At 37.1% G+C, this 21219-nt stretch overlaps 1 protein-coding gene across 7 annotated transcripts in view; it reads left to right on the forward strand.

Moving 5' to 3' along the window:
• The first annotated feature begins 393 nt into the window (after positions 1-393).
• LOC139977898 (uncharacterized) overlaps positions 394-21219 on the forward strand; it is a 34209-nt gene continuing 13383 nt past the window's right edge. The window contains exons 1-9 of one of the 7 annotated variants that reach the window (XR_011796733.1): positions 7410-7923; positions 9155-9244; positions 9595-9723; positions 10592-10638; positions 11586-14925; positions 16139-16228; positions 16572-16700; positions 17565-17611; positions 18389-19511. Coding sequence is in view for 6 of the 7 variants with exons in the window: in XM_071987619.1 (XP_071843720.1) it covers positions 813-966; positions 16139-16228; positions 16572-16700; positions 17565-17611; positions 18389-18475 (507 nt within the window). In the remaining variant the exon portion in view is untranslated. Of the gene's footprint in view, positions 967-2498; positions 2589-2939; positions 3069-3638; positions 3686-4684; positions 5733-7409; positions 7924-9154; positions 9245-9594; positions 9724-10591; positions 10639-11585; positions 14926-16138; positions 16229-16571; positions 16701-17564; positions 17612-18388; positions 19512-21219 lie in introns of those variants that run through there. The other 6 variants (XM_071987619.1, XM_071987616.1, XM_071987618.1 and 3 more) reach the window with 6 other exon arrangements.

Here is a 21219-nt window from a genome sequence, read left to right on the forward strand (position 1 = left end):
GGCTAGCTGCCCATATATGGCTATGATGAATTTGGAAGTTTTTTGTAATAGCCAGGGTGGAGGAGTAGAGTAATATAAAACAATCCCTATGGAGGGTCTTCTGGAGAACAAAAAGCCCACCAAATTTGACATTTGTCCAATGCTGACTGGGGGAACAATTAACAGAAAACCAAATAGAGGGCGCCCTTTACTCGTTGATTAGACTTTTTGAGAAAATCTACCGACCTGTTTAAGAAACAATATAGTATCAACAGTATCAAAAGTGAAAGTGAAAGTTAGCTAAGTTAAAAGTTCAACTTTCAGTAGGCATTCACTTGCTATGTATCTTTGTTCATGCTTCATTTCTTAAATATATCGCAAAGCTGTAAATCGTATCTGTGTCTTTTGCGGTTGTGTGAAACACCCCAGTTTTCGAGGAAGGCTTAACATATTAGTAATCATAAAAGTACTTGTGACAATTATGCATTGTACCATATCAAATTGCCATTGCCAAGTTTTAAGTAAATATACAATAAAGACGACATGATGGCAAGAAGGAACTTTATTATGTATTCTATACCATTGTCACTCATAACTTGATCGGGTCATATAGCTTGGTCAAGTGTTTTCACATTTTCGCTGCTGTGTAAAAGAGGAAGTTCCGTGTTCTATTTCGCTAGTAACTGTATTCGATGTCAGCACCTAAAGTTGTTATTCATGTTTTACCAACGAGCCTTGAACAACTGCTATTAGCAATCGAACATATTTACTGTCGTCTTCATCAGTAAATTGTTGCTGAAGTTTGGATACTGCGACCAATAATAATTGTAGCAATGATGTCCATTCTTTTGCTGTTTCTGATGGCGTTTCCGATAACAAATGGTTTGCCTGCGTCACCGGGAATCACTCATATCTACAGGGTAGACAGTCAAGATGCATCTTCGACTAACAAAGATCAGCCGATGACATGCGAGTTCATAATTTCTAGTAAGTCATTAATGCACGCTGTTAACAAGCTTTACGCTTTATTTTCGCTCTCTTCTGATTAGTAGGCCATGTAATATTAGCCCATCTAGTATTTTCCCGTGGTTACAACCCTTTTTTTATTTCTCCAGTACTTAACCGTATGGTTTAAAATGGAATAACAAATTATGTATTAAAACAAACATGTATATGTTTTACCAAGTTGCATCGTTAACGGTAACTTTGGGGGAGATTAGACTTTGAATTAAAGACCAAATTTATAGCACAAATCTGCCTTGGAATGCGCCATTTCAGAAATCCTACCACCCACCCCACGCCTACCCAACTAGTCTTCCTAATGGGGTCGACTTTGACGAAATCAGGCCCACAATCTCTTCTTTATACATTTATTAATTTTCTTCTGGCCCTTCCATAAAGGTCCATGCTGCTACCTAAATCAGTGGTTGAATTGACACCGCCTCATCTCTCTACTTTTAAAATCATAAACACCTTTACCGTTTATTGTCGTTCCTTTAATTATCAGTGCAGTATGGTACCTTCTTCAAAATAGAAGATCTTGTTAATTTCGTGATGACCATTTTGCGATAAGAACATGGCGTGCTTAGAATTGTAGTAGGAGTACAATAGGACGAGTAACGTGATTGAAAGTAGACTTCCTCCCCCCCCCCCTACCTTATAGTATGTATTATAATTTTTGTATAGGCCCTACAAGACAATATACTATGAGTGTACTCTGAGCTACACTATGAGAATAACGAAGTATATGTGAGCTATACTATGAATACTATGAGCCATACTATAAGTACTATTAGTAGTTACAAGCCATATGATCTATACTACGAGATACACTATGAGTATTACTGAGTACTACTGAGTAGGCTCTGCGTGTGAGTATGAGTACACCATTTTTTGATCGATAACCGTACGTGATCTATACAAAACGCTGAATTTCAAGTTTTGATTAACTTTCCGGTAGATTGTTATACATTTGTTACGCCCAGGCATTTCTTTGTCTTTTTGGTCGTGATTCGCAGCCCGTGCATTGCCGACTACGAGTCCGACGGCTCGGAAAACCGAGCATGTGGCGTTTTCCGAATTGGCAGCCGGCAGTGTGCGGTGGTTCACCAACTAAATCCAGCAGCAAAACTACACGATTGAACACGACCCAACACAACTGGACTGTTTAGTTACGTGGAGAATCGTAGATATGATATAGTCCGGCATTGTGCGTGTTTGTTTAAGACTATAACTGATCATGACTTTGGTCAGTTTTATGTCGTATCGGCTTCAGTCTGGAACAATGAATATATAGCGTTTTCTTCGAGACCGGTAGCTGTGCCGTGTTTACGGGTTTACAACTGAAACTATAAACTTTATGTAGCCATTAGTTAACACGGTTAGAGATTTTTCACGAAAAAACGGTCGGTTCGGGTCGGGTCGGGAATTTGGGCAGTGTACTGATGGCGAAAGGTTATATTTATGATAAACCAAGGCTGACTCCGCACTTTCTGATTTGTTTACTCTCTTTTTCCTAGGTCCTTGGATGGGCCATTTCAACTTTTCATTTACACCAAATCCACCAAAATTAGGTGGTTTCGTCAAACTTGTGGCCAATGTGGTGCCCTGTATGTATACATGAACTTTTTTATTTATACCACCCCCTGCCCTCCCCTCCCCCTACCTCCACATAAACAAATCCAGAATAAAATGGAGATGTGCGATCCGTCCACAATTTCTAGATATTCGACTATACTGCATCGTGGATTATAGTTTTACTCAACAAGGTCTCACTAGTTTTGTCAAAATTTGGCCAATTTATTTACCAATTAATGTTTTATCTAAATTATTCAAATTTGTAAGTTTGTATAATCCGACCATTGGTATCACGAAGTCGCGCAAGGCAATACGATAAGTAATCATTACTAATATTCAAAAAAGAAAAGATTTTTCTCTTTCTGTTTTGGGTACATTTGCAGTAAAGGACATATGGTTAATCCGGGCAAGTGGAAATGGTACATTGCATGGCAGTGAAGTGACTTTCAGATATGACAAAACATTCTGTGATTTTAGCAGCACATACTATTGGTGCCCTGCTAAGAAAGGAGGTAAATATTGCACTGACCAATTAAAGTCACGTAACTTTTAAGAATGTTGTGAACAAGTTTGTTTTTTGCAATGTTGAAAAAATCTGGAGAGAAACGAATAGAATTTGTTATGAAGTAATGTAATAGAAGAGATTCCCAATCACTTGGATTACCGAGTTGTAATCTCCACATATTCAAAATGCAAGTTCGCCTGGGGTAAATTAACGGCTTCACTCTTGTGATGCTGGTGTGTTAATGTAAAACAGGCTTTAGTGATTTCTTATTTTTATTTTTATTTTTTTTACTTTAGCATTTTCTTTATAAACTGTGCTGATATCACCAACTATATCTTGCGTCATTTTTGGATAGCATATGTCAGAATACACATATTGGAGATTCTCAGCCGCAATATGGCCAACGATTAGTTCAAACTTGTCAAGGAAACTGCACAATTTTGTTTCTGCTATTAGAAACCATAACGTTGCACGTCCAAACACTACTGCCAACGGTTTCAATACTTAGTTTCATACATATTGAATATAACGAGAAACTAAAAAAAAAATAATATTGACCATTTATCCCGCTTTACAGAACATATTCACTTCGAGAAAACTTATAAATTTGACTACTTTCCAAAGGTAAGTAAAAATAATTTAATTTGTTACTAACGTGTTAGGTGATGCCATATAGGCAAAGCATGACCCGCAATATATATATATATATATATATATATATATATATATATATATATATATATATATATATATATATATATATATATATATATATATATATATTCCTGCTACCCGTTGACACTTTATAGTTGATACTATATAGGCTAGAGGTAAAAAAAATTGAAATTGTTTTGGGTTTTTTTTTTAATGAGAAAAGAAATTAAGAAGAGAGCAAAGCATCGATGCAACTCCATTTATCGGATAATTTCTAGGTGTGATTCCTGATTGTTGCAATAAATACCATTGCATGAGGCATGTGGTCTCTGACTGGATTTAAACTTACCCCAGTAGTTCCACAGCTATATAAGGATCATTGCACAATATGTAATTGTATGGGGCAGTGTGGGCTCTGACTGGATATAAACATACCCCAATAGTTCACAGCAACATATGGATCATTGCACAGTATTGAATTGCATGGGGCAGTGTGGGCTCTGACTGGATATAAACATACCCCAATAGTTCACAGCAACATATGGATCATTGCACAGTATTGAATTGCATGGGGCAGTGTGGGCTCTGACTGGATATATACATACCCCAGTAGTTCACAGCTATATAGGGATCATTGCACGGTTTAAAATAAGATAGGGTAGTGTGGTCTCTGACTGGACATTATACATACCCCAGTAGTTCACAGCTATATAGGGATCATTTCACGGTTTATAATAAGATAGGGTAGTGTGGTCTCTGACTTGACATTATACGTAACCCAGTAATTCACAGTTATATTTGAGGATCGTGGTAAGAGCTGGGGAGATCAGGGCTATTAACAATAAGGTCATTAGGTCGAATATCGTTCCTACCAAACGTGTTCCTGCATATTACAAGTTCTGTGTTAGATTGTTGGCCGTTTCATGTTCTTGCCTTCTTTTTTTTCCCTTCTTTTTCCTTGTATAACAGGGGACATACTCTGTTGCCGCAGAGATGTTTATTCAAGATGACGAAAAAATTCTAACATTGGTTGTGAATAATTGCACTTTAAACTGATTACCCATATGTTTGATACGTACTTACTGTAACAGTGTATAGCTAAAAAAAAATAATTAGAAAATGACCTTATTTTATTCAACTTTAAGTCTTTCCAACGTTAGCTTGTCATTGTTAGAACGGATTTCACCACCCATGCCCAAAATAAACAGAGCCTGGCTATTATGTCGGTCACATCGCGTTCCGCTTACTTGACCAGTTCTAATCTCTGACTGCAGATCGCAATGGTACCGTGATGAATAATAGTATTCGTTCGTCATTATCGAGGAAGAAATCTTATAAAGCATAACTTCGAAGTTTTAAGCGGTGCTCAATGTAGGAATTACATACAAATTTCACCAGGATGATGTAGTAACCGTTCTTCTTTCATTAGTTAAAAATAATTATATCTATGAGCTGTCCTTTTAGTTATAGCGAGACAAGTAACTGAGTTCGACATATTCATATAGCTAAAATGTAGGATAAGCCACAGCTTTTATCCCATAAAGATTCAATTGATAACCAATACAAATGCAAACTCTTCTATGTACGATTCTAAAAGCTTCATTCAGGAATGTCACGTTTTATAAGAAGAGCCCCTCAAAGCATTTTCCCTACTCTTTCATGGCACCCAGTATACCCACCAGTTTGTTCTTACTTAACTCTATTGGAGTGTGGATATCCAAAAGAAATTACACTTACATAAGCCAATACTAGCTGCATATTAATACGTTTCCAAATAAGTATCTAAATATGTAAAGGATTTTAGTCGGGCCAAGCACACCCGGGTCTGGAGTTCCTTGTCATTCGAACCCGAGTTACACCAAATTATGAAGACGGACTCCGAGATAGGTATATTCCATAGGCGTATATCAGCAGTAAATATAAGCTGTTTTGCTAAGGTAATAAACAATGTAATTAATAGATACTCAGACAGTTTGATTCAATAAACAAAAGTAAGTTTCCAGAATTACTAACTCCGTTTAACCTTCTCTCTTCTCATCTCTCACCCGTTTCATTACTTAACGTAAACAAACGTAACCCACATATGTATGTATGCATGTGTGTGTATGTATGTATGTATGTATGTATTTAAGATCCTCCTGCAAGCAGGTACTCGCGAAGAAGCCTCATTGGCTTATCAAAGCCGCAAGCTGACCGAAGTCAGTCTCTTACATTCATATTTAATGTCCATGATTATGATTTGTCAATTGTCAACAACTCTACAACTGGACGACATACATTAATCTTGGAGTGACTCGAACCGGGGACTTAATGATTGAAAGGCACCGGCGTTAACCACTGCGCTAACACTCCTTGAAGAATAGGAGGTTCATACTGTTATGTTTTGTCATTCATTCGATAAACGAGATGAAATAAAAAAAAAATAAAAACAATTGTTGAACCGGTGATCAACATTAACAAAGTGATAACATTTTCAATACTTACATCTATGTTCGCGGTACCAAAACATCTTTAGAATCGTATTGGAACTCTTGACAATCCAAGAATGAAAGTCTGTCGTGTGTGCTCTCAACTTAAAGGTGGAGGGGCTAAATTCAAAATTCCCCTGACTGATATAAATATGAGACTGGAAGATCTTATAAAGGATGGATGCTCCCCTACGGTCGTTGAAGCCGTAGAGGGGTTTGTGACTCATCCTACAGTAAACAAAAGAAGTGTAGAAACAACCAATGGTGCATTCTGAGTCATATTTATACTTCAAGGTTGGTCTTTACATTCTAAAGACAATGTTGTCCTAATAAATACCTCATGTGAGTCCGACAAATAGAACTGGGGTTGTACACCGGAAGCAGTGGTCTCATTCTCCCTAGTCTAAAAATAGAAATCTCCCACGATTGACGATTGTAGATGAGAGCATGGCAACCCCATCCCTTACGTCCAACCCCCTTTCCTTGTAAGCCACTGAATTCAATACCATGGCACTATTGGACTAATTTCATTCGATTCGATTCGAGCTCTATTTCATTTTCAAAAGAAACAATTATAGATATCATACCGTTATAAAACAGAAAAGTGATTAAGGAAACTAGAAGACAACAAAATCTGAAAACGTGTTTCTACATAGCATATTATTAATTTAGTAACTATCCTAACATTAACGAGACTTACACGTCTTCTTCCCCATAATGCTACACTTATGTAAGTTATAATTCAGATAGGTTACAGGAAACACACACCCAACCATCATTCTTGATCTTTGCGTTAGAAATCAATGTCAAGAATTATAACTTCCAATAACAGCTAAGACAAATGTTATCCACCTGAGATATTTAATATAAATTCAGTCACATGTGCTTCTTTTTATATGTTTTTGTCTTTTATTAATTACTACAATATTTAATTTCTGTAGTGGAAATGAGTTTTGCAAAAGCTGAATTTAATTTCAGCAATTTGAAGAGTGAAAGAAATAATATATAGCAGAGAGAGAGAGAGTTGCGATACGGGCAGAAATGTACTTTGGCCGAGCGGGTTCGGAAGTTACCAATTCCCCACAACAATTGCGTTTGCTAGAAAGAGTTTGACAGGAAAACCCAGCGTTTGTCACACCATAAAGCCCGCGTTGTTTGGTAAAATAGGGGAACTATCAAAATAAAGGCACCATTTTTTTGTTGGGGGGGGGGGGGAAGAGGAAGTTTAAAGTTGTCAAGTTTTATATCAATAACGAATATTGACGACCCGATTGCAAGAAGGAACCTCCGTGATGACATCATTATGTATTCTACCATTGTCATTCATCCATTCGTCCATTGTCATTCATCCATTCGTCCATTGTCATTCGTCCATTGTCTTCACACTTACGCTGCTGTGTAAAATACGGAAGTTCCTAGTTCTATTTTGCTAGTAACTGTATTCGATGTCAGCACTTAAAGTTGTTATTCATGTTTTACCAACGAGCCTTGAACAACTGCTATTACCAGTCGAGCATATTTATTGTCGTCTTCATTAGCAAATTGTTGCTGAAGTTTCGATACTGTGACCAATAATAATTGTAGCAATGATGTCCATTCTCTTGCTGTTTCTGATGGCGTTTCCGATAACCAATGGTTTGCCTGCGTCACCGGTAACTAGTCATCTCTACAGGGTAGACAGTCACGAGACATCTTCGACTATCAAAGATCAGCCAATGTTATGCGAGTACCAAATTTCTAGTAAGTCATTAATGACCGATGTTTAATAAGCTTTACACTATATTTTGCATAGGGTTATAAGCTAATTTCGCTCTCTTCTTTTTAATCTATTTAATATTAGCCCATCTAGTATAAGGTTAATTTTCCCGTGTACAACTCCTTTCAATTGTCCAGTACTTAACCGTATGGTTTAATATGGACGAACAAAGTATGTATTCGAACAAACATGTAAGTTTAAGCAAGTTGCATCGTTTACGATTTAATTTGAGGTACCGGTAACTTTGGTCAAACAGAATTTGATTTTCAGGTAACTCGTCTCAATGACGTACGTAAGGGAAGGCAGGCTGGGTGGGAGAGATTAGAGTTATAATTAAAGACCAAATTTATAGCACAAATCTGCCTCGCGAAAACGCGCTATTTCAGAGACCCTACCACCCACCCTCGCTCGCCCTCCTAGTCTTCCTAATAGGGGTCTCCGTCAACGACATCAGGCCCACACGTTCTTCTTTATATATTAATTGACTTGCTTCTGCATGGCCCTTCCATAAAGTTTCATGCAGCTACCTAAATCAGTGGTTGAAATTGACAATTTGTCCACCGCCACCTCTCTCTCCTTTTAACATCATAAACACCGTTCTCGTTCATTGTCGTGATTCGCAGCCCGTACATTGTCGGCTTCGAGTCGACGGCTGAGAAAACCCACCATATGAGGCGTTTTCCGGAATAGCAGCCGGTAGTGTGCTTTGGTTCACCAACTAAATCCAGCCACAAAACTACACGATTGAACACGACCCAACACAACTGGACTGTTTAGTTACGTGGAGAATCGTAGATATGATATAGTCCGGCATTGTGCGTGTTTGTTTAAGACTATAACTGATCATGACTTTGGTCAGTTTTATGTCGTATCGGCTTCAGTCTGGAACACTTAATAGCCTATATAGCGTTTTCTTTGAGAGTGGTAGCCGTGCCGTGTGTACGGGTTCACAACTAAAACTATAACTTTTACAAATATAGCCATTGGTTACCACGGTTAGAGATTTTGCACGAATAAACGGTCGGGTCGGGTCGGATCGGATTGGGAATTCGGGTCGGGAATTCGGGTCGGAATTCGGGCCGGGAGTTCGGGTCAGGAATTCGGGTCGGGAATTCAGGTTGGGAGTTGGGCAGTGTATTGATGGCGAAAGGTTATATTTATGATAAACCAAGGCTGACTCCGCACTTTCTGATTTGTTTACTCTCTTTTTCCTAGGTACTTATATGGAAAACTTCAACTTTTCATTGACACCAAATCCACCAAAAGTAGGAAGTCTCATCAAATTCGTTTTCAATGTGGTTTACTGTAAGTACACATATATAAGTATAAAATTGATCATGACCCCCTCCCCGCCCGCCACCTCTCCATATACAACAATCCAGAATGAACTGGAGATGTGCGATTCGTCGACACTTTCCAGATATTCTACTTTACTGCATGGTGCATTAGTTCTACTCGAACACAGACTCAGCAGTTTGGTCAAAATTAAGCCGATTTTTCTATCAGTTTATTCATTCTCCCATTTATTTAAATTTGCGAGTTTGTTTAATCCTACCAGTGGTATCAGATAGTCGCACGGGCAATACGATAAGTAATTATTACTACCATTCAAATAAGACAAGAATTTTCTCTTTCTGTTTTGGGTACATCTGCAGCTAAGGACGTATGGTCAATCCGGTTATCTGCAAATGTTACATTGCAAGGCAGTGAACTAACTTTCAAAGTGGACAGAACAGTATGTGATTTTGAACGTAGACACGATTGGTGCCCTGCTAAGAAAGGAGGTAAGTATTGCACTGACCAATTAACGGCACGTAACTTTTAAGAACGTTGTGAACAAGTTTGTTTTTGTTTTGTTTTTTTGCAATGTTGATAACATTTGCAGAGAAACAAAGGGAATTTATTATGAAATTATGTAATAGAAATTATTCCAAACTTGAAGTTGAGATGACCGCAACAACGGCTTCACATCTTGTACTACTGGTGTGTTCATCTGAAACAGGCTCTAGTGAATAAATTGTATATTTCTTTTTACCAACATATATTCGGCTTATTGTTTGGCTTGATATCACCAATATCTCTTGCGTCACTTTGGATATAAGTATATGTCAGAATACACATTTCGGAGGTTTTCAGCCGCAATATAACCAACGATAAGTTCAAACTTGGCAGAAAACTGCACAATTTTCTTTACTGCTATGCACCCGATACACACAGAAACCACAGTAACTACTGTAAATATTAAAGTTGTGTACCTGTGTAAAATTAAGATCGTGTTATAAATCAGTTACATATACTTTTAGGATTACAGTAAGAACTGAGGATACATGTAACCCCAACAAATCCTCTAGTTTGATGCATTTGTTGATTACACATATCCTCGGTTCTTACTGTAAACCTAATAGCACATGCTACGGATATATCATATTTATCAGTATGATCCAGTATTTACTGTGGTACAAAACTTTAAGATTTATAGTAGTTACTATCATCTCAATGTGAATCAGTTATGCTTTTGGAAACCATAACGTTGCACGACCCTGAATTAAGGTCAACAGTTTCAATACTGGGAATAGTATAGTCTTCATACATATTGAATATAACTAGGCACTATACTTAAAAATAATATGGACCATTTATCCCGCTTTACAGATCATGTTCACTTCGAGAAATTGTACAACTTAACTTACCTACCAAAGGTAAGTGAAATTTATTTGATCTGTAACTAACGTGCTAGGTGATGCCATATAGGCAAATTAGGCCAACCCCCCCCCCCCCCTTCCTAATTGTATATACATATACGTATATTAATATAGTAGAATTGAAACTGTAGTATAAATTTAAATTAATATTTATATATATATATATATATGTGTGTGAGTGTGTGTTTATATATATATATATATATATGTGTGTATATATATATATATATATATGTGTGTGTGTATTTACGATTTTCATATATATATATATATATATATATGAAAATCGTAAATATATATATATATATACATATATATATATATATATATATGTAAACACACACTCACACACATATATATATATATATATATATTTATTTATATATATATATATATGTATATGTATGTTATTTATATCTTGACGGTTTCAACTATCTTTTCTATGATACTGTTATGACATATATAGTTATTACGCTGGACTACGTGTTTTATGCAAACCTTCTGCATGCCTATTGCACCATTAAACGTTTCACTACACGTAGTCTCTCTTTCCCTGCCTCGGTCCCTGGTGTTATAAAAGCACACTAACTGGTTGTTTTATGTGTTTCTCCAAAGTATAATTATTCTACTTCAAAATTGGGATTCATACCAATATGAATGCACGGCTGTTATTAGTATCATTGTTTACTTCACATTCTCTTGGTTAAACAAGAAGTTTGTTTTGTTTGGTCTCTGACTGGACATTATACATACCCCAGTGATTCACAGTTATATTTGAGGGTCGTGGTAAGAGCTGGGGAGATCAGGGCTATTAACAATAAGGTCATTAGGTCGAATATCGTTCCTACCAAACGTGTTCCTCCATATTTCAAGTTTCTATGTTAGATTGTTGGCCGTTTTATGTTCTTGCCTTCTTTTTTCCCTTCTTTTTCTTTGTATAACAGGGGACATACTCTGGTGCCGCAGAGATGTTTATTCAAGATGACGAAAAAGTTCTAACATTGGTTGTGAATAATTGCACTTTATACTGATTACCCATATGTTTGATACGTACTAACTGTAACAGTGTATAGCTAAAAAAAAAAAAATTAGAAAATGACCTTATTTTATCCAACTTTAAGTCTTTCCAACGTTAGCTTGTCACTGTTAGAACGGATTTCACCACCCATGCCCAAAATATACAGAGCCTGGCTATTATGTCGGTCACATCGCGTTCCGCTTACTTGACCAGTTCCAATCTCTGACTGCAGATCGCAATGGTACCGTGATGAATAATAGTATTCGGTCGTAATTATCGAGGAAGAAATCTTATAAAGCATAACTTCGAAGTTTTAAGCCGTGCTCAATGTAGAAATTACATACAAATTTCACCAGGATGCTTTAGTAAACGTTCTTCTTTCGTTAGTTAAAAATAATTATATCTTTTAGCTGTCCTTTTAATTATAGCGATACAAGTAACTGAGTTCGACATATTTTTGAGTGAAGTCCAGAAGAGAAGTAGTTCATCATAGGGTGAGATTATTTGCACGATTACTTGGTGGCCCACACCTGGTAGCTAATATGTAGGATATTTCACAGTTTTTATCCCACAGAGATGCACTGACTAACCAATACAACTGCAACCTCTCGTATGTACGATTCTAAAAGCTTCTTTAAGGAAGGTCACGAAAAGTGAAAACTATGTTTTAAGAAGTGTCCCGCAATGCATTTTCCTTACCCGTTCATGGTTCCCAATATGCCCACCAGATTGTCCTTGTGTCACTCTATTTGAGTGTGGGTCTCAGAGAAAATGACACTTACATAAGCCAGTAATAGCTGCATATAAACACGTTTCTAAATAAATATCTAAATATAACAGGATTAAGTAGAGTCTGCAGCACACACGGGTCCGGAGTTCCTTTGCATTTGAGCCCGAGTTACACCAAAGTTATTAAGACGAACTCCAAAATAGGTATATTCCATAGGCGTATATCAGCAGTAAATAAAAGCTGCTTTGCTAAGGTAATACAAAATGTTGTTAAGAGATACTCAGACAAATTTGAATCAATAAACAAAAGTAAGTTTCCAGATTTACTAACTCCGTTTAACCTTCTCTCTTCTCGTCTCTCGCCCGTTTCATTACTTAACGTAAACAAACGTAACCCAAATATGTATGTATGTATGTAAGGGTGTATGTATGTATGTATTTAAGATCCTCCTGCAAGCAGAAATCGCGTCTTGGGTCTGAGTGTTTGTGTCTTCAGTTTTTACCCTCTTCTATAGGGTCCTTGATGGGGACTTGAGTGTCCCTCCTGATCCTTTTTTCTACTAAACTAAACTAAACAAACCTAAACATTAACCTTGGAATGACTCAAACCAGGGCACTTATGATTGAAAGGCACCGACGTTAACCACTGAGCTAACACTCCTAGAAGAATATGAAGACAAATGCTGTTATGTTTTGTCATTCATTCGATAAACGATTTGAAATAAAAACTTAAAAAAAGAATTGTTGAACCGGTGATCAACTTATTAACAAAGTGATAACATTTTCAATACTTACATATATGTTCGAGGTACCACAACACCTTTAGAATCGTATTGGAACTCTTGCCAATTCAAGAATGAAAGTCTGTCGTGTGTGCTCTCAAGATACCATCTTGTCACAAGTGGAGGGCTAAATTCAAAATTTCCCCTGACTGATGTAAATATGGGACTGAAAGATCTTATAAAGGATGGGTGCCTCCCTATGGTCGTTGAATCTGACTCCCATGTAGAGGGATTTGTGACTTATCCCACAGTAAACAAAAGAAGTGTAGACATTCAATCGTGAATTCTGAGTCATATTTAAACTACAAATTAAGTCTTTATATTATAAACACAATGTTGTTCTTATTAATACCTTGTGTGAGTCCGAAAATTAGGCCTGGGGTCGTACACCGGAAGCAGTGGTCTCATTCTCCCTAGTCTAAAAATAGAAATCTCACACGATTGACGATTGTAGATGAGAGCATGGCAACCCCATCCCTTACCTCCAACCCCCTTTCCTTGTAAGCCACTGAATTCAATACCATGGCACTATTCGACTAATTTCATTCGATTCGATTCGAGCTCGATTTTATTTTCAAAAGAAACAATTATAGATATCATACCGTTATAAAACAGAAACGTGATTAAGGAAACTAAAAGAAAAGACTACAAAATCTGAAAACGTGTTTCTATATACATAGCATATTATTAATTTAGTAACTATCTCAACATTAACGAGACTTACACGTCTTCTTCCCCATAATGCTACACTTATGTAAGTTATAATTCAGGTTACAGGAAACACACACCCAACCATCATTCTTGATCTTTGCGTTAGAAATCAATGTCAAGAATTATAACTTCCAATAACAGCTAAGACAAATGTTATCCACCTGAGATATTTAATATAAATTCAGTCACATGTGCTTCTTTTTATATGTTTTTGTCTTTTATTAAGTACTACAATATTTAATTTCTGTAGTGGAAATGAGTTTTGCAAAAGCTGAATTTAATTTCAGCAATTTGAAGAGTGAAAGAAATAATATATAGCAGAGAGAGAGACAGAGTTGCGATACGGGCAGAAATGTACTTTGGCCGAGCGGGTTCGGAAGTTACCAATTTCCCACAACAATTGCGTTTGCTAGAAAGAGTGCGGCGTTTGCAGGAAAACCGAGCGTTTGTCACACCATAAGGCCCGCGTTGTTTTGGTAAAAAAGAGGAACTTTCAAAATAAAGGCACCATTTTTTTGTTGGGGGGGGGGGGGAAGAGGAAGTTTAAAGTTGTCAAGTTTTAGGTCAATAACGAATATTGACGACCCGATTGCAAGAAGGAACCTCCGTGATGACATCATTATGCATTCTACCATTGTCATTCATCCATTCGTCCATTGTCATTCATCCATTCGTCCATTGTTTTCACACTTACGCTGCTGTGTAAAATACGGAAGTTCCTTGTTCTATTTTGCTAGTAACTGTATTCGATGTCAGCACCTAAAGTTGTTATTCTTGTTTTACCAACGAGCCTTGAACAACTGCTATTAGCAATCGAACATATTTATTGTCGTCTACATTAGTAAATTGTTGCTGAAGTTTCGATACTGCGACCAATAACGATTGTAGCAATGTTGTCCGTTCTCTTGCTGTTTCTGACGGCGTTTCCGATAACAAAAGGTTTGCCTGCGTCACCGGTAATTAGCCATGTCTACGAGGTACACAATCACGAGACATCTTCGACTATTAAAGATCAGCCAATGCCATGCGAGTACCAAATTTCTAGTAAGTCATTAATGAACGCTGTTTAATAAGCTTTACGCTATATTTTGCATAGGGTTATAAGCTAATTTCGCTCTCTTCTTATTAATCTATATAATAGTAGCCCATCTAGTATAAGGTTAATTTTCCCGTGTACAACAACTTAAAATTGTCCAGTACTTAACCGTATGGTTTAATATGGACGAACAAAGTATGTTTTCAAACAAACATGTAAGTTTAACCACGTTGCATCGTTTACGATTTAATTTGAGGTACCGGAAACTTTGGTCAAACAGAATATGAGTTTCTGGTAACTCGTCTCAATGACGTACGTAAGGGGCGGAAAGTGGAGGTGTTAGAGATTAGACTTATAATTAACGACCACATTTATAGCACTTATCTGCCTCGCGAGACCGCGCTATTTCCGAAATCCTACCACCCACCCCATGCTCACCCTCTTAGTCTTCCTAATGGGGGTCGCCGTCATCGACATCAGGCCCACGGCGACGCGCTCTTCTTTATACATTAATTGACTTGCTTCTGCATGGCCCTTCCATAAAGTTTCATGCCGCTATCCAAATCAGTGGTTGAAATTAACAATTTGTCCACCGCCAACTCTCTCTCTCCTTTTAACATCATAAACACCGTTCCCGTTCATCGTCGTGATTCGCAGCCCGTACATTGTCGGCTTCGAGTCGACGGCTGAGAAAACCCACCATATGAGGCGTTTTCCGGAATAGCAGCCGGCAGTGTGCTTTGGTTCACCAACTAAATCCAGCCACAAAACTACACGACTGAACACGACCCAACACAACTGGACTGTATAGTTACGTGGAGAATCGTAGATATGATATGAGTCCGGCATTGTGCGTGTTTGTTTAAGACTATAACTGATCATGACTTTGGTCAGTTTTATTTCGTATCGGCTTCAGTCTGGAACACTTAATAGCCTATATAGCGTTTTCTTTGAGACTGGTAGCCGTGCCGTGTGTACGGGTTCACAACTAAAACTATAAACATTTACAAATATAGCCGTTAGTTATCACGGTTAGAGATTTTGCACGAATAAACGGTCGGGTCGGATCGGATTGTGAATTCGGGTCGGGAGTTCGGGTCAGGAATTCGGGTCGGGAATTCAGGTTGGGAGTTGGGCAGTGTATTGATGGCGAAAGGTTATATTTATGATAAACCAAGGCTGACTCCGCACTTTCTGATTTGTTTACTCTCTTTTTCCTAGGTCCTTGGATGGAAAACTTCAACTTTTCATTGACACCAAATCCACCAAAATTAGGAGGTCTCGTCAAACTTGTTATCAATATGGTTTACCGTAAGTATACATAAAATTGATCATGACCCCCTCCCTGCCCGCCGGCCACCTCTTAATACACAACAATCCAGAATGAACTGGAGATGTACGATTCGTCACTTTTTCCAGATATTCTACTTTACTGCATGGTGCATTAGTTCTACTCGAACACAGACTCAGCAGTTTGGTCAAAATTAAGCCGATTTTTATATCAGTTGATTCATTCTCCCATTTATTTAAATTTGCGAGTTTGTTTAATCCGACCAGTGGTATCAGATAGTCGCACGGGCAATACGATAAGTAATTATTACTACCATTCAAATAAGACAAGAATTTTCTCTTTCTGTTTTGGGTACATCTGCAGCAAAGGACGTATGGTCAATCCGGGAATCTTTAAATGCTACAATGCAAGGCAGTGAACTAACTTTCAAAGTGGACAAGACAGTATGTGATTTTGAACGTAGACACGATTGGTGCCCTGCTAAGAAAGGAGGTAAGTATTGCACTGACCAATTAACGGCACGTAACTTTTAAGAACGTTGTGAACAAGTTTTTTTTTTTTTTTTTTGCAATGTTGATAACATTTGCAGAGAAACAAAGGGAATTTATTATGAAATTATGTAATAGAAATTATTCCAAAGTTGAGATGACCGCAACAACGGCTTCACATCTTGTACTACTGGTGTGTTCATCTGAAACAGGCTCTAGTGAATAAATTGTATATGTCTTTTTACCAACATATATTCGGCTTATTGTTTGGCTTGATATCACCAATATCTCTTGCGTCACTTTGGATATAAGTATATGTCAGAATACACATTTCGGAGGTTTTCAGCCGCAATATAACCAACGATAAGTTCAAACTTGGCAGGAAACTGCACAATTTTCTTTACTGCTATGCACCCGATACACACAGAAACCACAGTAACTACAGTTACAGTAAATATTAAAGTTGTGTACCTGTGTAAAATTAAGATCGTGTTATAAATCAGTTACATATACTTTTAGGATTACAGTAAGAACTGAGGATACATGTAACCCCAACAAATCCTCTAGTTTGATGCATTTGTTGATTACACATATCCTCGGTTCTTACTGTAAACCTAATAGCGCATGCTACGGATATATCATATTTATCAGCATGATCCAGTATTTACTGTGGTACAAAACTTTAAGATTTATAGTAGTTACTATAATCTCAATATGAATCGGTTGTGCTTTTGGAAACCATAACGTTGCACGACCCTGAATTAAGGTCAACAGTTTCAATACTGGGAATAGTATAGTCTTCATACATATTGAATATAACTAGGCACTATACTTAAAAATAATATGGACCATTTATCCCGCTTTACAGATCATGTTCACTTCGAGAAATTGTACAACTTAACTTACCTACCAAAGGTAAGTGAAATTTATTTGATCTGTAACTAACGTGCTAGGTGATGCCATATAGGCAAATTAGGCCACCCCCCCCCCTTCCTAATTGTATATACATATACGTATATTAATATAGTAGAATGGAAACTGTAGTATAAATATAAATAAATATTTATATATATATATATATATATATATATATATATATATATATATATATATATATATATATATATATATTTATTTATATATATATATATATATGTATATGTATGTTATTTATATCTTGACGGTTTCAACTATCTTTTCTATGATACTGTTATGACATATATAGTTATTACGCTGGACTACGTGTTTTATGCAAACCTTCTGCATGCCTATTGCACCATTAAACGTTTCACTACACGTAGTCTCTCTTTCCCTGCCTCGGTCCCTGGTGTTATAAAAGCACACTAACTGGTTGTTTTATGTGTTTCTCCAAAGTATAATTATTCTACTTCAAAATTGGGATTCATATCAATATGAATGCACGGCTGTTATTAGTATCATTGTTTACTTCACATTCTCTTGGTTAAACAAGAAGTTTGTTTTGTTTGGTCTCTGACTGGACATTATACATACCCCAGTGATTCACAGTTATATTTGAGGGTCGTGGTAAGAGCTGGGGAGATCAGGGCTATTAACAATAAGGTCAAAATCGTTCCTACCAAACGTGTTCCTGCATATTAGAAGTTCTATGTTAGATTGTTGGCCGTTTCATGTTCTTGCCTTCTTTTTCCCTTCTTTTTCTTTCTATAACAGGGGATATACTCTGGTGCCATAGAAGTTTTTATTCAAGATGACGAAAAATTTGTAACAATTGTTGTGAATAATTGCACTTTATACTGATTACCCATATGTTTGATACGTACTAACTGTAACAGTGTATAGCTAAAAAAAAATAATTAGAAAATGACCTTATTTTATTCAACTTTAAGTCTTTCCAACGTTAGCTTGTCATTGTGAGAACGGATTTCACCACCCATGCCCGAAATAAACAGAGCTTGGCTATTATGTCGGTCACATCGCGTTCCGCTTACTTGACCAGTTCCAATCTCTGACTGTAGATCGCAATGGTACCGTGATGAATAATAGTATTCGTTCGTTATTATCGAGGAAGAAATCTTATCAAGCATAACTTCGAAGTTTTAAGCCGTGCTCAATTTAGGAATTACATACAAATTTCACCAGGATGCTGTAGTAAACGTTCTTCTTTCATTAGTTAAAATAATTATATCTATGAGCTGTCCATTTAATTATTGCGAGACAAGTAACTGAGTTCGACATATTGTTGAGTGAAGTCCAGAAGGAAAGTAGTTTATCAATAGCGTGTGATCATTTTTTAAGTTGCATGGCGGCCCCTTCCGATAGCTAATATGTAGGATAAGCCACAGCTTTTATCCCATAAAGATGCAATGGATAACCAATACAAATGCAAACTCTTCTATGTACGATTCTAAAAGCTTCATTCAGGAATGTCACATGTTATAAGAAGTGCCCCTCAAAGCATTTTCCTTACTCTTTCATGGCACCCAGTATACCCACCAGTTTGTTCTTATTTAACTCTTTTGGAGTGTTGATATCCAAAAGAAATTACACCTACATAAGCCAGTACTAGCTGCATATTAATACGTTTCCAAATAAGTATCTAAATATGTTAAGGATTTTAGTCGGGCCAAGCACACCCGGGTCTGGAGTTCCTTGCCAATCGAACCCGAGTTACACCAATCTATGAAGACGGACTCCGAGATAGGTATATTCCCGTAGGCGTAAATCAGCAATAAATATAAGCTGTTTTGCTAAGGTTATAAACAATGTATTTAAGAGATACTCAGACAGTTTTCATTCAATAAACAAAAGTAAGTTTCCAGATTTATTAACTCCGTTTAACCTTCTCTCTTCTCATCTCTCGCCCGTTTTATGACTTAACGTAAACAAACGTAACCCACATATGTATGTATGTATGTATGTATGTGTGTGTATGTATGTATGTATATATAGGATCCTCCTGCAAGCAGGAACTCTCGAAGAAGCCTCATTGGCTTATCGAAGCCGCAAGCTGACCGAAGTCAGTCTCTTACATTCATATTTAACGTCCACGATTATGACTGATGAATTCTCAATTGTCAACAACTCTGTCACTGGACGACATACAATCGTTCCTTAAACAGTGTTCCTTATTATAGGCGGTTACAACTGTTGAATCTCACCGCACTGGAGCTTAGGAGGTTACCTGGGGACTTGATTCAGGTTTTCAAGATTCTGTATGGTTTTGACAATTTATTCTTTACCGACTTTTTATGTTTGCCTAACAGTAGTTGTACCAGAGGTCACTGTCTTAAACTCCAAAAGTCACAAAGTAGGATTATTATTCGGCATTACTTTTTTTCTAATAGGTTTGTGAATGAGTGGAACGGTTTGCATGAGAAAGCTGTACTTGCAAGTAATGTCAATGGGTTTAAGAATGCCTTGGAGAAGCACTTTGAGCATTGTAATCGGGTCTGAGTGTTTGTGTCTTCAGTTTTTTTCTCTCTCCTATAGGGTCCTTGATGGAGACTTGAGTGTCCCTCATGATCCCTTTTCAACTAAACTAAACCAAACTAAACATTAATTTTGGAGTGACTCGAACCAGGACCTTTATGATTGGAAGGCACCGGCGATAACCACTGAGCTAACACTCCTAGAAGAATATGAAGACAAATGCTGTTATGTTTTGTCATTCGTTCGATAAACGAGATGAAATAAAAAAATTAGAAAGATTTGTTGAACCTGTGATCAACTTATTAACAAAGTGATAACATTTTCAATACTTACATATATGTTCGAGGTACCACAACACCTTTAGAATCGTATTGGAACTCTTGCCAATTCAAGAATGAAAGTGTGTCGTGTGTGCTCTCAAGATACCATCTTGTCACAAGTGGAGGGCTAAATTCAAAATTTCCCCTGACTGATATCAATATGGGACTGAAGGATCTTATCAAGGATGGGTGCCTCCCTATGGTCGTTGAATCTGACTCCCATGAAGAGGGGTTTGTGACTTATCCCACAGTAAACAAAAGAAGTGTAGACATTCAATCGTGAATTCTGAATCATATTTAAACTAAAAATTAAGTCTTTATATTATAAACACAATATTGTTCTAATTAAACCTTGTGTGAGTCCGAAAAGTAGGCCTGGGGTCGTATACCGGAAGCAGTGGTCTCATTCTCCCTAGTCTAAAAATAGAAATCTCCCACGATTGACGATTGTAGATGAAAGCATGGCAACCCCATCCCTTACCTCCAACCCCCTTTCCTTGTAAGCCACTGAATTCAATACCATGGCACTATTCGACTAATTTCATTCGATTCGAGCTCGATTTCATTTTCAAAAGAAACAATTATAGATATCATACCGTTATAAAACAGAAAAGTGATTAAGGAAACTAAAAGACAACAAAATCTGAAAACATGTTTCTACATAGCATATTATTAATTTAGTAACTATCTCAACATTAACGAGACTTACACGTCTTCTTCCCCATAATGAGTCGCCTATGTAAGTTATAATTCAGGTAGGTTACAGGAAACACACACCCGACCATCATTCTT

This window comes from Apostichopus japonicus, chromosome 12 (genome assembly GCF_037975245.1).
Source record: "Apostichopus japonicus isolate 1M-3 chromosome 12, ASM3797524v1, whole genome shotgun sequence".
Classification (NCBI taxonomy): domain Eukaryota; kingdom Metazoa; phylum Echinodermata; class Holothuroidea; order Aspidochirotida; family Stichopodidae; genus Apostichopus; species Apostichopus japonicus.